Genomic DNA, 14,285 nt, shown 5'->3' with positions numbered 1-14,285 from the left:
AAAAAAAAAAAAAAAAAAAGAAAAACGCCAATTCTCAATTTTCCTTCCCTTTGTATCTTACACTTAAGCTGATGGAAGGTTGGTTAAGATGGTTTGTTCGAGTTTTAGGAGTTGGACGAAGGGCTGTTTAATGGCAATGTTCTGATAAGTTTTTCAGAGAAAGTTTCCCGAGGAATCGTTTGTAAGAGGAAATGTGGTTTCTCGATGGAACCGTAAGTTGAAAGATTTTTCTTTTAACACGTTTTTCGTATCGTGTAGAGCGAAGAAAAATATCCTTTTGGCAAGAAATATCATCAATTATATAAAATTATATTTTATTTTAATCGTTTTTCTGCGAGTAGAAAAATAAATTTTTATCACAAATATTAAAATTGATCTATAATTTGATATTGCAAAAAAAAAAATGTTTCGTAATTTTATAAAATATGAGGATAATATCTCTTACAGTTAAAAATAAACTGAAGATTGGTGATAAAATTAAATTCAACATTGCTTATTTCTCACCGATTGTAATTTCTCGTTGTAGAATCCAAGAGGAGACGAAATGCGAGGCGACCGAAAAAAACATGGGAGAAAAACAAGAGAAACGAGGAGGGGACCTGTTATTTGGCGGCGTAAGGGAGGAATTTTCATCGTTATTCCAGTCCTCGTCCTTTCGCTATTTGTCATCATAGTTTTATCTCGGTCTTTACTGCCTTCTCCGTGCCTTATGCCGTGTCGTTTCGCAAATAATGCGCCTCCCCCCCTTTTTTTTATGAGTTTGTAGTAAAAATATATGATTCTCCGGTTGTCGATCGATCTTTGCAGAGTATGGATAGAACGACAGTTGCAATAACGTCTATCGAAAAATAAATAGAATAAATTTTAAAAAGGATATTAATTTAGAATATTTAAATTCTAATTATATTTAAAATTAAATATTTAAACAATTTCTTTTTTTGTATTCTGACAATGTAGATGAGAAAGTGTTTGATATATTAAAATAATTATATTATTAAATATATTGGAAGGAAGATCGATATGAATTTAAGAAGAATTTTTTAAAGATTCGCTTGCCCTTTAATATTAAATCTTCGCTTTATCCAACCAATTGTGAAGAGAATTTATCGTGTTTGGCTTAGTCGACTATAATTTAAATTTAGTATCGGCTGATTTATGAATCTGGAGGAAATAAACGGAGTTGTGGCTCGAGAAAGCGTGTATGGGTCGAATGATTAAAAAGGCAGTTGACGAAAATTAATGTATCGTTTTGCTGCGCATTAAAAAGACAGATCGGAAAGAAAAAGTGTATCGCGTTATCGAATAAATTTCTTAACTTAATTTATTTCATTCCATGAATAGGATTTTTTATTTTTCACTGACCAATTAAAAATCAAGAGAAAAAATATTCCTGAAAATCTAATTCTCCACCAGTGATAAACACTCCTATTTATGATAAGTCGCTCGTGTTTCGTAAATACACAGAAAAACTTTGACCACGATATAAAAGGTTCTATGAATAACGGTGGGTCAGTCGTATCACCAACTTCTCAGTTATCTATCCGGAATCGATTCTCCAACGAAATGTTTCATTAAATCTCGTTTATTTTTTTTTTTTATTTTTATTTATTCTTTTGGAAATATTAAAAAATATTTCAGACAAAATTTGAATGGTTTCGATTCAATTATGGCGTAATATAATTATTTTGTTCTTAAGTGGGCACGAATATCGATTTTCCTTTTTTTTTTTAAATAGAATAAAACATTTTTAATGCATATTTAATTATATTCAATATATTCTTCCTTTTTTCACACGATCGTAAAAACAGGCTTATTTGCGTAAACGCGGATCAATCCTTCGATATTCTTGTCACGATCCAGGCTGGCATCCCAATCACTTTGTTACTGTCAGAGAAAGTTTTAACCGGAAATTTTAAATAAACGTCACGTCACGGCTCGAACTTCATTCTCGTTTCCTTATTAAATTCTCAATCGTTTTATCCTTTCGTTGTCATAGATGTCTCTATAATCGTATTCATACTATATTACGTATCGTATTATACTATATCGTATTATACTATATTAAAAATTATAGTAACTCGATTATACGTAGAGAATTCGTTGTATAGCGAAAATAAGTGCGATCAAAATGATTGAACGTTTTATACCTTCGTTATATACCATAAATGATTAAAAATTATTACAAATATACACAAAAACAATAGTGACTCGATTCTATATACGAATATGGAGAATTCCTTGTGTAATAAAAGTAAATACAATGCTCGATCGAAAGTAACTATAAAATACAATTTTACAATTTATAAATAAATAACATTCGTTGTATATTTTCACGGCAGTAATATTCGGCAAAGAACTTGTTTAATTGCATCCAAGTTTCGCGTTATTGCCCGGCTGTTCCAGGTCGAGGAGTTGGTGTGAATCGACGCCACGGAAACGAATCTTGTGCAACGTTTCGGGTCAACAGCTCGTTCGCCTAAAATTGGACCTGAAGATGACGACTCGTTTCCTCGATGAGGGATGGCTGTGAGAACTCGCTAATTGGCCGAACGTGTTCGTTTTTCCAACGACACTCTAATCTCGAGAGATGATAATTAGCGCTAATTTTTCGAGATTAATCATTTCACTCCTCTTGAAAACTTTGCAAGATTCGTTTTATACAGAATGTGTATATAATAATATTTTTATCGATCTAATATATGATGTAATATTATTGACAATCATGCAAAATGGTTATTGATGGATCAACTATTTGTTTTTATTTTTACTTGAATAATCGTATATATATGTAAATATCTATTTTTTTTTTTAAAGTGTAATAAAATAATGCCGTGACAAATTCAATGACCCGGCTACGTAAAATGATTCGAAATAACAGGAAGTTGTAAATTAGCGAAGTCTTCAAATGTCAGGTTAACGTGAATCGTGAATCATATCGACTAGGATATTATTCTACACCAACGCGAAATATTTCGGTTAAAATTGCGAATTTGTGTCATTCTTTCATGATGAATTTATTTACTATTCGATACAAATTCGCGACTTTGATAAATGAAATTCATTTATAGTTCGAATATAATAAATAGAATGTGATAAAAGATCCATTCGAATTTTTTTCTAAACAAATCAATATAAAAAAATTCAAATTATATTTATAATATTTATAAAAATATTTATAAAAAAAAAGAGAATTAAAAAGCATCGATTAAATAGAAATTTTCTTTAATAATACGAATAAAAAATTTTCCATCAACGAATTATATTGGCATTAAAATTTAAATTTTATTAAAATTAGAATTTTTAGTTAAATCCAAAAAAAAAAACATATCTGAGATAAAAATAATTTCGCAAAATATTTATAAAAAAAAAGAGAGTTAAAGAGCATCGATTAAATAAAAATTTTCTTTAATAATACGAATAAAAAATTTTCCATCAACGAATTACAATTGGCATTAAAATTGAAATTTTAAATTTGAATTTTCTTAAAATTAGAATTTTTAGTTAAATCCAAAAAAAAACATATTTGAGATAAAAATAATTTGGAAAAATATAAATAAACGTGGAAAAAATAATCTTGAAAAATCATTGCTCCGATCGAACGAGAAAGATCATGATGGAGAACACGCGTCTTGAATGCAGCGAGTGTGACCCGAGAAAAGTGATGTATCCGGTACAGATGTGACACGAATATTTCCGGATTACCGGCTCTCGATCGTCCAAACCGCCCGAGATTCTTTTTCTTCGATCCCTTTTCTTTCCGCGCTATTTCATTGTCGATGATATTTTTTTCGCTTCAGATCGAAATGAAACAAAAATTAAATATTTTCCTACGTGTTACGGCAATTTCTTTTTCCGTTCATTTTATTCAATCTTTTTTCGTTCACGATGGAATCTCGATAACACAACCGACGTACATTCTGACCTATATCGCGACTCGTCACCAGGATGGAATCTGGCGCAGATTGCTCGATTTCACAAAAATCACTCTCTTATGTACGTTTACATCGTTCATTAATATATTAACAACCAATTTATTAAGGGACTAATTTATATTAAGATCGGAAAGAAATAATTATGTTTCACGTGTCTAAGAAATTTTAAGGTTAACTTTCGTCGCGCGATAAAATTTCATACATTTACACTTGTTAACAAATTAAGAAGAATGAAATATATTAAATTTTATGCCATTTGACATTGAAATTTTTAGAATTTATTATATGGGTCAATATTGTTCATTGCTACGTGATAATTAATTTAATGATGAATATTGACATATCGACGAGATACACGTGAACTTCGACTAAAGAGGAATGGAATACTATCGAACCGCCGTGTGATCGATAGTTGCTATAAGCGATTCTCGATATGATTAATCATTCATTCTAAATCGAAAATTAAGAAATTAACATAATTTTAAGAAATTTTTATTCGTCAATTCTTTTTATTTTTTTACAGAATTACTTCTAAAAAATAGATTATCTTTTTTAAATTATTTAAATAAAAAATAGATTAAAATCGATATTCATGAATCTTGAAATTTTGTATTTTTTTCTTGAAATATGTATTTATCGAGGAGAAAAAAATAAGATAAAAAAACATGTTTTCATTAAATTTATAAAATTGATATGGAATAATAATAAAATTTCGAAATATTCTTTTTCCGTAAAGACAAATGGGTCGAATTTGGCAACAGTCGGTGAGATTACTTTCACAATAACGTCATGAACACGCGATTCACGTTACAGACGTGACCAACATGATTAATAGTTCTCCACGTTCCTTTCAGATGTTTACGCTCGTCTATCGAGCATCAGGCCATAATAATAATATCTACTGATACTATGAGAACGAGAATTTTATGTGAATGAATTTTTAGTATTGGAAACACCAACACCGTTAAAAACGAATGATTATGATAGGTTACCAAAGTCTACGATAAGAGCTATATACTTACATACAAAAGCAAAATTATATATTAATATCATTCTACAATTAATTTTCATAAACATAATATTTTTCTCTATTCAATTTTCTCTATTATTTATTAAATATTTTGTTATCTGTTTTCACGAAAAAGGAATGAAAAGAATATAGAAAAGAACAAGAAGTGAGAAAAAGGAATGAAAAAAAGAAGAAAAGAATACGAATGCGATATAATTAGAAGAAACAACTCAACTGAATGAGAATAATTAACGGAGCAAAAGATCGAAACAGGTTCGTCGAAAGGATGAATGAAAAAATCTTCACTCGAACATGCTGCTTCTCCAACAAGACAGTTTTCTATAAATATTTCGCATCGATGAAACCACGTGCAATGACAAGATATGTAGAAACGATTCGACTCTCGAACGAGCGAGAGCGAGATTAATCGACTCCTAACTGCACATCGAGATATCGGTCGTCGAAAGGGTCGATGTAGAAACATCTTTAGATAATAAATGGAACAACTGTTGATCACGAAACAAAATTTTTAATGTTGCCATATTATTTCTGTAATAAATTGTAAAATCAATTTATAAGAAAATTTGAGAAATATTTATATACATATATTTATACAATTATAATATTTTATTCTTTCTTTTAATCTAATAGTATAAATTTATATCGCTATATGACAGTTACGTTAGAAGATAGATCGTTTCCTTGTTGATTTATCAAGTGGAGGAAATTGACGATTCCCGATAATAGGATTCGTTCTGATTTCTTAGATAGAGAATTAATCTCGACGACCCCGTCGATTAATCAGCCTATTCCACAAACGAACGAACGAAGATAAATTACTTCGCTTCTCAAGTGTCTTCTTTTTTTTTTTACCCTTATGTCATCCTCTATTTTGCTGTTTTCTCTTGCGATCGATATTCGTGGTGAAAATGAAATATCACGATAAAAGAAGATTGAAAAAAAGAGAGAGAAAAAAGAATATAAAAGAAAACAAAAGAAGTGAAAGGAGGAGATCGTGATAAAGAAAAATCACACATAAAAAAAATAAAAAAGAAAAAAAAGATAAAGATCATTGAGATGCAAAAATATCACAAAATATTTAGCATATATAGATCCTCGTAAATGATTGCTCACGAATATTGTTAACACTCTGTATATAAAAATAAGCTAGAATTCGAATATGATATATAATTTCTCATTGTATCCTTGATCTTAAACTATGCTCTATAAAATATCGGCTGTCTGAGTAAAGAAGGATCAACCTCTTGGCTATGTAGGTCGACAAACGTCAACCGTATTTACTTGTACGGATTATACCTTCATACCTTTAAGAGAGATGTTCTCCGCATCTCTAATACCTCCGTTCCTGTATTCTTAGAAACATACATTGTACATTGTGCAATTTCATTTTTATGACGTTCCGGGTTTTTAATGCTCAATGCTATCGATTTTTCTTCTTTTTTTTTATTTCTCCATTTTCTTAGAGAGACTTTTATAGCTAAAGTGAATACATTATAGGCATTATATTTATTTTTGGATATAATACGGCGATTAACATAGAAAAATTAAAAATATAATATTTAAATATGAAATATTCAATGTCTCGACGATTTAATAATATTATAATTTGTTAAAATTTAAATCAATAAGATAATATATATTAATGTAATATATATTTCTTTTTTAGCCATCATATAATTTAAATTATTTCGTAGCCAAATACAACGTGTTAACCTAACCTTTCGCGAGACCGATAAAAACATATATTAATTTAAAATCAACTATTTGATCTGAAAATTTTTGCGAATCATCATTTTATTTTTTTAATTTAATGAAATTTTTGCAATATAAAAATCGTTATTTACTTCTTGAAAATTTTAAATTAAATGTTAAAACAAACAAAAAATACATAGATACAGTATATGTATCTATACAGTATATATACAGTGCAGATATATTTTAGAAAAAATATATGATAAAAAATATCATTGTGAAAAAAAGTTAATAGTTTTATTTAATAGCAATATAATTTATGACACTTTCTATCAAATCAACATTTTCAAGTATTATTTTCTACATAGTTACATATTTCTTTATAATTTTCGATATTCGAATTTGATTCAAATGACGACATTTCAAAATTGATTTCAATTTTAATTCATGCAAATATATTTTTCTTAAATATTTTTACATTTCACTGTTAAATATAATCTTAAAAAAATATAATAATAATTATCTAGTAATTATTTATAAAAGATCTGAAGTAAATAGATTTGATAATAGTAGTAATTGTAATAGCGAAACAACGATTGATTAGAAAAAGATGAAACGAAAATAAATTCGCATATGCAGCGCTGCAAGTCAAACGGACAGACGTATCTAAGTGTATACGCGGAAAATACGGCCAACTTGTCCCGAAGGATACTTTCGGATGGAATCCAGGCCAGAAAAAAGTTCCAATTACTCGTTCGTTTTTCCTCCGCCTTCTACGCGCGACCATATTGTAAATGTCATTTTTTTCATTCTTTTGATCATTCCATAAGTACGATCAAAAAAATAAAATAAATATTAATCATAACAATAATAGTAACATTTCTATTTAAAGCATCGAGTATAAATGAAAAAGAAAAATTAATAATGTCACGTTGTAATAGCAAATCGTTGTTTTGAAACTTGATATTATTTGCGTGAGGCTTAAAATAAAAGGGGTCATTTTAAAAAGAGAAACAAGTCAGAAAAATATGTTTTAATTTTGACAGATAGTTTTCATACTTCATTTCATTCATAGTTTTGAATAATTGGCGCTTCTTGACAGATCACGTGGTAATTGTTTTATGTATTCAAATCTAATGTTTGATGATAAATAGTTATCAATAATAAATTTTATAAAATATATATAAATATAAAATTAAGAAATTTTAAATCGCCATATGAATCATTTAAAATGTTAATGTCTCAAGGTTTCTGGTGTCTCATCCAATATCAAACCTTTCAAACTCTCAAGGCAAAAGTTCGAAGGACCTCCGTGCGACCGTAGTGCTCGAAAAGCCGCGCGCGCAAAGGAAACAACAAAAAAGGAAACAAGAAACGAGAAACACGATCTCAAGTATATCAATAGAATTTGATATATTTTGAAGTATTTTGTCAAAATATTATAATATAATAAATGAAAAGAAATGAACATATGTATATATTTTTACTCACAGTTTCGTAAGATTGACGATGGATGGAAGTGTAATGATATCGAGAGGCTCCAAGATGGACAAAAAACCAGCTCCGCGGCAAGAAATCTCCTTTCCGTCGGCAGTAATATTGCAAGATTCTAGGAGACCGGGTCCACTGAAGGAACCCGGCTGTTCCTCGGCGGAGCAAATCCGGCAGAGGAACATCGCCAAAATGACAGTACCGCGGCAGAACTGTGTGCACATGCCGGTCAGGCTTATTAGGCTTTTCTTCCTTCCTTCTGCCGGAGTCGCCGCGCCCAGGAAACGTTTCACTTCACCACATTATACTTATATCAGATACACATCAGGATCCTGAATCCTTTGACAAACGAAAAGATGAACACACGAGATGGCATATAGAAAGGAACGCGTGGCCTGTTAAGGAGCTTATAAGCTCACGAAACGAGCAACGCACGCGCTCACTTTCCTTTTAACGCGGTTTCAACAGCAGACGTATACAATACGACATACGTTTACCAACTGACAGTGTAACTATATATGCAATAGCAGTAACTGCACCAATTCCCCCTCTTTCACGCAGCCTTATCCCTACTATTGCCATATTCATAGCTTTGAACCAATCAACTTTCTCCGTAAAAACGCCACTACCGATGCACTTCTTAGTATAATATACCGCGACATCAGTGCATCGATGATATATCCCGTACATAGAGATCCATAATATTTTCGATCGATTTTATGATTTTTATTTTATTTTTTAAGACAATGTTTGTAACACGATGATTGAATGATATTTTGATAATTGGATATTAACTTTGATAAAAAAAACAAATTTGTATGTTCATTTTTGAGAGATTAATTGATTTTGAATTTGAAGATTGCTAAAAATATATTGAAGAATATTATATTTGTAAAAATATATTTTATATATTCTTTGTTTATTATAAAAGATTTAAAATTAATTTTGAAATTAGAAATTAAAATTAAATTAAATAATATAAAAACTTATTAATTATCGAAAAATAAAATACAAATAAATGCAAACAATATTATAAGTTTTAAATAACATCTATTAATTATAAAATGATTATGGATACAATTATATTTTTTTTAATAATTTTTGTTTATATTTCATATTTTTTTTATTAATTTTTTATAATGTAATAATTTATTTTTTGTTCTTTAATTATTTATTTAAGATTTATAAAAAATGTATTGAAATTGTATATTCTCTGCATGCTATATATTAAAACACAAAATGATATCAATCGATAATTCCAATTAGATTTCTTTCATTTACAATTTTTAAAAGATTTATAATAATCAATAATACACATAGATATATATATTTTTTTTAAACACAAATATTAATTTTCATAATTTTTTAACTATTAATTCAACATTATTATTTGATAATGAGAAGCATATGGATAACAGTTGAAAAAAATATATAATTGATTATATATAAAAAAATAACTTAATATATGTATGAATTTTTGAGATAATGAATACATTTCAATTTATTTTTAAGATTACGTAATAGCGAAAATGTCAAAATATAAATAAGAAAAAAATTATAACATCTATGTCTATATCTTCATTTACAAATAGAATTATTTATACAAAATACGCAGCTAATTGTGCCATTTTATCCTTTGGAGGACGAGGTTTACCTCGGCTGCGACCTTTTGCGTGGCCACGGCTACGAGTTGTAACGGGTTTCGAAGCGACTGCACGATGCTTTTCTACAAGAGCCATGAAAGCTGGAGTACAAAAGACGCAACCAGTCATTTCCGTACTTTCATTAGGTAACTTAGTTTTTTCCTACAATTAAAGAAAAACGAAAGTTTTATAATATTTAGTTTTATAATATTTAGTTTTATAATATTTATATTTTGAACATAAATAATTTTCTTAATTACCTGTTTATATTCTACAGTAACTAATTGAGCTCCACACTCGCACACTTCTGTATCGACTGTCACTTTATGAGCATTTTCGAATAAATGAATAATAACATCACAACGATTACACCCAAGTTTCCATTTAGGTGCAGCTGAAGGGTCAAGGACGAGTATACCAGCATTACATTCTAGACAACTCGATATGCCATTAGAATTCATACCATGTGGACAAGTCGGATGTGTGCAAGAATTGCAACCACTTATTCCTTTTTTCATATCTCTAAAATTTATAATTTATTTTTATAATTAAGATTTTTATGTTTTAAAATTGTTTTAAAATACATTTATATAATTAGAATTACCTAAATGGAGGATTATTATAACAATATGGACAGAATGTGAAACTTTTTCCTCGTGCTCCAGTAGACCATGACAACAATTCGAAATCATCTAATGGACATTTCAATTCCTTATAAATTCGAATGTTTCCATTCTGTGGAAGATTATACGTTTCGTTACAATGTGCACAATGCATTCTAGATGGCTTTGTTTGTATATATTTCATGTAGCGTCGACATTTTCCACATCTATATAAAAAATATTATCAATAAAAGAAAAAAATAAATATTTATAAATAAGATAAATATTTAAAATAATATTTAAGATAAATTGTTATATATGTTTAATTATATACCTAGAATGTGCTTTTCCCGACGCAGAAAGAGGAGAAAAGGAAACTTCAAATAATTGATCCATTGCTTCTATATTTTTTACAAAATAATGAAATTTTTGTTTGAAAATTTCAACTGTATGTTGTAACACAGCATGAAAATCTGCTCGACCTAGAGCTATTAAATTTAATTGTTCTTCTACTGCAGATCTCATTGTAGGTAGAACTAATTCAGGATCTATCTAATATTAATAGAAAATTATCACATGAAATAAATGTTTTTTATATATGTAAAAACAAATATGTACCTTTTGATATCCATGAACTAACACAATTCCTAAAGAAGTAGGAACTAATTTTCTACCAGTTGCTACATTAACATAATTTCGCATACATATATTATTTATGTGTACTGGAATAGAGGCATCAGTTCCAATACCATGTTTCTCCATAAGAGATATTAATTCAGATTCTGTCAAATAATCTGGAGGCTGTGTATAACATTCAACTAACTTTATCTACAAAAGAAATAAAATATAGTTATCAATTAATCAATTAAAAATTTTCATTTTACATTTTATACATTTACAACCTCTTGTATGTTGACTTTTTCACCCGGTGTAAATCTTGGTAAATTATCATTACTTCCAAGTGCTTGCCATGTGAGTATGCTAGTATATCCAGGATCTAATAAACTATGACCATTTGCTGTGAATATTTCCATTCCTATTTCAAATTTAATTGTAGTACTCAAATATTTACAGTCGTGAGCCAGCTACAAAATAAGTTTTCTAAAATAAATGAAAATCTATATATTAAAATATATGATAAATAATATTTATACCGTTGCAATAAAGTGTCGAGTTATGTAATCATATAATCTCCATGTATCCCCATCGAGTTCATTTCGTGTAGCATGTTTCATTGGAGTAATAGGAGGATGATCTCCAACATTGCATCCTTTTTTTGGTCTATTAATGCCAGTCGTTAATATCTTACGAACTTGATCTCCCCAATCAGGATTATTCTGCTGTTGTTTTAATGCTGCACTAAATATAAATAATTTTACATATATTAATTTTATATAAATTTGAAAAAATCCAAATTTTGAATATTTATTAACTTACAGCAAATCGAAATTTTCTGGATATAATGTTGTTTCAGTTCGAGGATAACTTATATATCCTTGAGTATAAAGACGTTCTGCAATCTGCATGGCATGATGAGGACCCATTCCTAAACCTGAACTTGCTACTCTCATTAACTCTACCGTATTTAAAGCTATAGGTCGTGATTTTGTTTTTTCTGTACTTTCTACACTTATTATCCTATAATTGTTAATAATGTAAATATAATCATATAATTATAACACATTTAAAATAAATAATTAATTTTAAATAATTAAATATAAATATAACTTTATAACTTACATTGCTTGATCATATTCTTTTACATGACTTAGAAACATATTTGCTATCTCCTTGTCAAAAGATCGCACACGAGTCCAGTTCAAAATAATGTCTTGACCATCAGAAGATTTAACTGTAACCTTCAATGCATTCGAGTTTATCTTCTTCCTCTTACTGAATCATAGAGGGATTATATTCTGACATATAAGAGGTAGCTACATGTCAAGATAAAATATAATTATTCTAATAATAATAAATTATACCTGTAAAACCCAATAAGGATCTGGCTTGAATGTTTGAATCTCATCATGTCTTTGCACACAAAATCCTAATGTTGGTGTTTGACAAGGACCATAAGAAATTAGAGATACATCTAAATCTCCATATTTACCCTATAGATGAAAAAAAATATTATTAAATTAATAAATTTAAAATAAATTAATATAATTAATAAATTAATATAATAAAAATAGAACAAATTTTTTTTTAATGATTCTACCTGAAAAAATTTTGTTTGGAATCTTGTGAAAGCACAACCAATTCGTAAATCCAATTCTTGACGAGCATCAACACTTTTTGCTTCATTTTCATTTGGTTTTATTAAATTTACCAATGCAGATTTTATATCCTTTTCTGTAATAGCAGAAAATCTTGCCCTCCAAATATCCTATAATAAATATAAAACTCAAAATCCATAAAAATCATTAAATAAATTTTTTTATTAATTAAATAAGATAATGTAAAGAATTAAAATAAAATTATAAGAAACTTACATTTGGATTTAATCTTTTGTTCATTCCTTGCTGAACTGCATATATAACTTCAAAACAAATATTTTCACCTTCTTTATCACAATCAAGCCAAAGAACTAAATAATCACAATGTGCTCCTTCCTTAGCTAAAAAGTATGGTATTTTTAATCTAGGAACTGCTTCTTTTTTTTCAGTTGGACATGAAAATAACTCTGCCTTAAATATAACAAAAAATACATGATAAATGCATGACAAAAAATATATTAAAAATATATAATAAAAGTATGATAAAATTATAAGATAATATAAGATTATAAGATAACTTACAGGATCAACTTTATCCCAATTATTATACTTTCCAATAAAATCTAAAGTCATAACATGACCAAATACAGAAGTCATTTTAAAGTTTACAGTTTCTGATCTAAACTGTCCTATCCATTCATGCACTGAACACGATCCATTTAAACCTGAAATGTTTTTTTTATTAAAATATGCATTATAAAACATAAATAATAAATAAATTATTAAATATATTTAATATTTTTCATTTAAAACTCATAAAATTATATGTGCATTAAATTTCATAAAAATCTAACCTACCTTTTCGTGAAGTGCATCGACCGTTACTTAAAATATTGGCTAACGAAGCTGCCAATGATGGCTTTTCAGCCACCATCAAAGCTGTCTTCATTTTTATAAAAATGTTTATTTATATATTTTGATTTTTTATATAAAGAAATATTAATTTCTACTAAGAAAATCTATATAAATCTATATATTGAAGAAGGTAACTATCGGATACGTATGACATATCCTGCATTCCAAAATATTTAAGAAGCTATTAAATTATTTTATAATTTAATTCTTAATGTTTATTTTTATTATTATTATTTTTTAATTGTAAAAGAGATTTTGAGTTTGGTTTTAAAACAAACATTACTTATAATAATAAACATAAGCAAATTCACTTTTTTGATATAATGCCAGTAAAGTTACCAACACAACAAGTTTAGATTTCTATCTGTAAATGATTTTATTCATTTCTTTATGAAAAAATTTAATTTGATTGATTGTAGACAGAATTTTATCAAAGAAAATAAATTATATTTTACAGATAAGTTTCTACGAAAAATCTCCATTCATATTTAATAATTTTTTATGGATAATAATTAAGAATAAATTGTTTTGAAAAATTCAATAAATTACTAGAAATGTTATTGAAATAATTAAAAACTTTGTTGTAATTGTCAAATTAATATTTTAAAATCAATTTTATAAATTGTATTTTAACGTATATTATTTACATATGTATATATATTCTTAATTTTGATATCGTTGCAACTGACAAGTATTTTATAAATCTTGTTATAGTATTATGGTATTATGATAAGATCGTATCGTATTTTCTATTTTAACAAAAA

The 14,285-nt window shown here is 27.8% G+C and overlaps 2 protein-coding genes and 1 long non-coding RNA gene across 6 annotated transcripts in view; 1 reads left to right on the top strand and 2 right to left on the bottom strand.

Moving 5' to 3' along the window:
• The window catches only part of LOC102671727 (lutropin-choriogonadotropic hormone receptor), a 19,117-nt gene extending 10,327 nt beyond the window's left edge, over nucleotides 1-8,790 (bottom strand). Inside the window, exon 1 of one of the 2 annotated variants that reach the window (XM_006623237.2) lies at nucleotides 8,146-8,790. In XM_006623237.2, coding sequence (XP_006623300.1) covers nucleotides 8,146-8,369 — 224 coding nt within the window. In that variant the 5' untranslated portion in view covers nucleotides 8,370-8,790. The remainder of the gene's footprint in view (nucleotides 1-8,145) is intronic. The other variant, XM_006623236.2, reaches the window with a different exon arrangement.
• Nucleotides 3,789-4,929, top strand: LOC102672126. Its single transcript, XR_422735.2, has 2 exons — nucleotides 3,789-3,993; nucleotides 4,787-4,929. It is a non-coding gene; the product is annotated as an uncharacterized LOC102672126 (long non-coding RNA).
• Nucleotides 8,791-9,628: 838 nt separating the features above from the next.
• Nucleotides 9,629-13,683, bottom strand: LOC102671504 (DNA topoisomerase 3-beta-1). Of its 3 annotated transcripts, none has more exons than XM_006623234.2 (14): nucleotides 13,465-13,680; nucleotides 13,189-13,331; nucleotides 12,883-13,077; nucleotides 12,609-12,776; nucleotides 12,373-12,501; nucleotides 12,131-12,249; nucleotides 11,828-12,028; nucleotides 11,545-11,749; nucleotides 11,293-11,475; nucleotides 11,009-11,218; nucleotides 10,725-10,942; nucleotides 10,393-10,617; nucleotides 10,049-10,310; nucleotides 9,629-9,950 (listed from the first exon to the last, which is right to left on the bottom strand). In XM_006623234.2, the coding sequence occupies exons 1-14, from the start codon at nucleotides 13,553-13,555 to the stop codon at nucleotides 9,744-9,746; spliced, it is 2,556 nt and encodes an 851-aa protein (XP_006623297.1). In that variant the 5' UTR covers nucleotides 13,556-13,680; the 3' UTR covers nucleotides 9,629-9,743. The 3 variants fall into 3 exon arrangements, with proteins under 3 accessions (XP_006623297.1, XP_031369898.1, XP_006623298.1); XM_031514038.1 differs by having other exon boundaries at nucleotides 12,883-13,073; nucleotides 13,465-13,642; XM_006623235.2 differs by lacking the exon at nucleotides 9,629-9,950 and adding an exon at nucleotides 9,961-9,986 and having other exon boundaries at nucleotides 10,021-10,310; nucleotides 13,465-13,683.
• Nucleotides 13,684-14,285: the final 602 nt, after the last annotated feature.

Source organism: Apis dorsata, unplaced genomic scaffold (assembly GCF_000469605.1).
Source record: "Apis dorsata unplaced genomic scaffold, Apis dorsata 1.3 scaffold_859, whole genome shotgun sequence".
NCBI classification, from domain to species: Eukaryota; Metazoa; Arthropoda; class Insecta; order Hymenoptera; family Apidae; genus Apis; species Apis dorsata.
Note: the sequence above shows the minus strand (reverse complement) of the source record. Positions and strands in the feature narration are given on the sequence as shown.

Bases quoted from the DNA above. Each gene is read 5' to 3' on its own strand.
- LOC102671504 (XM_006623234.2), bottom strand. From the start codon at position 13,555: ATGAAGACAGCTTTGATGGTGGCTGAAAAGCCATCATTGGCAGCTTCG. The intron at 13,078-13,188 runs GTAAGTTATCTT...GTTATATTTAAG, and splicing joins ATTGGGATAAAGTTGATCCT to GCAGAGTTATTTTCATGTCC. The intron at 10,618-10,724 runs GTATATAATTAA...TTTTTTATATAG, and splicing joins TCGGGAAAAGCACATTCTAG to ATGTGGAAAATGTCGACGCT.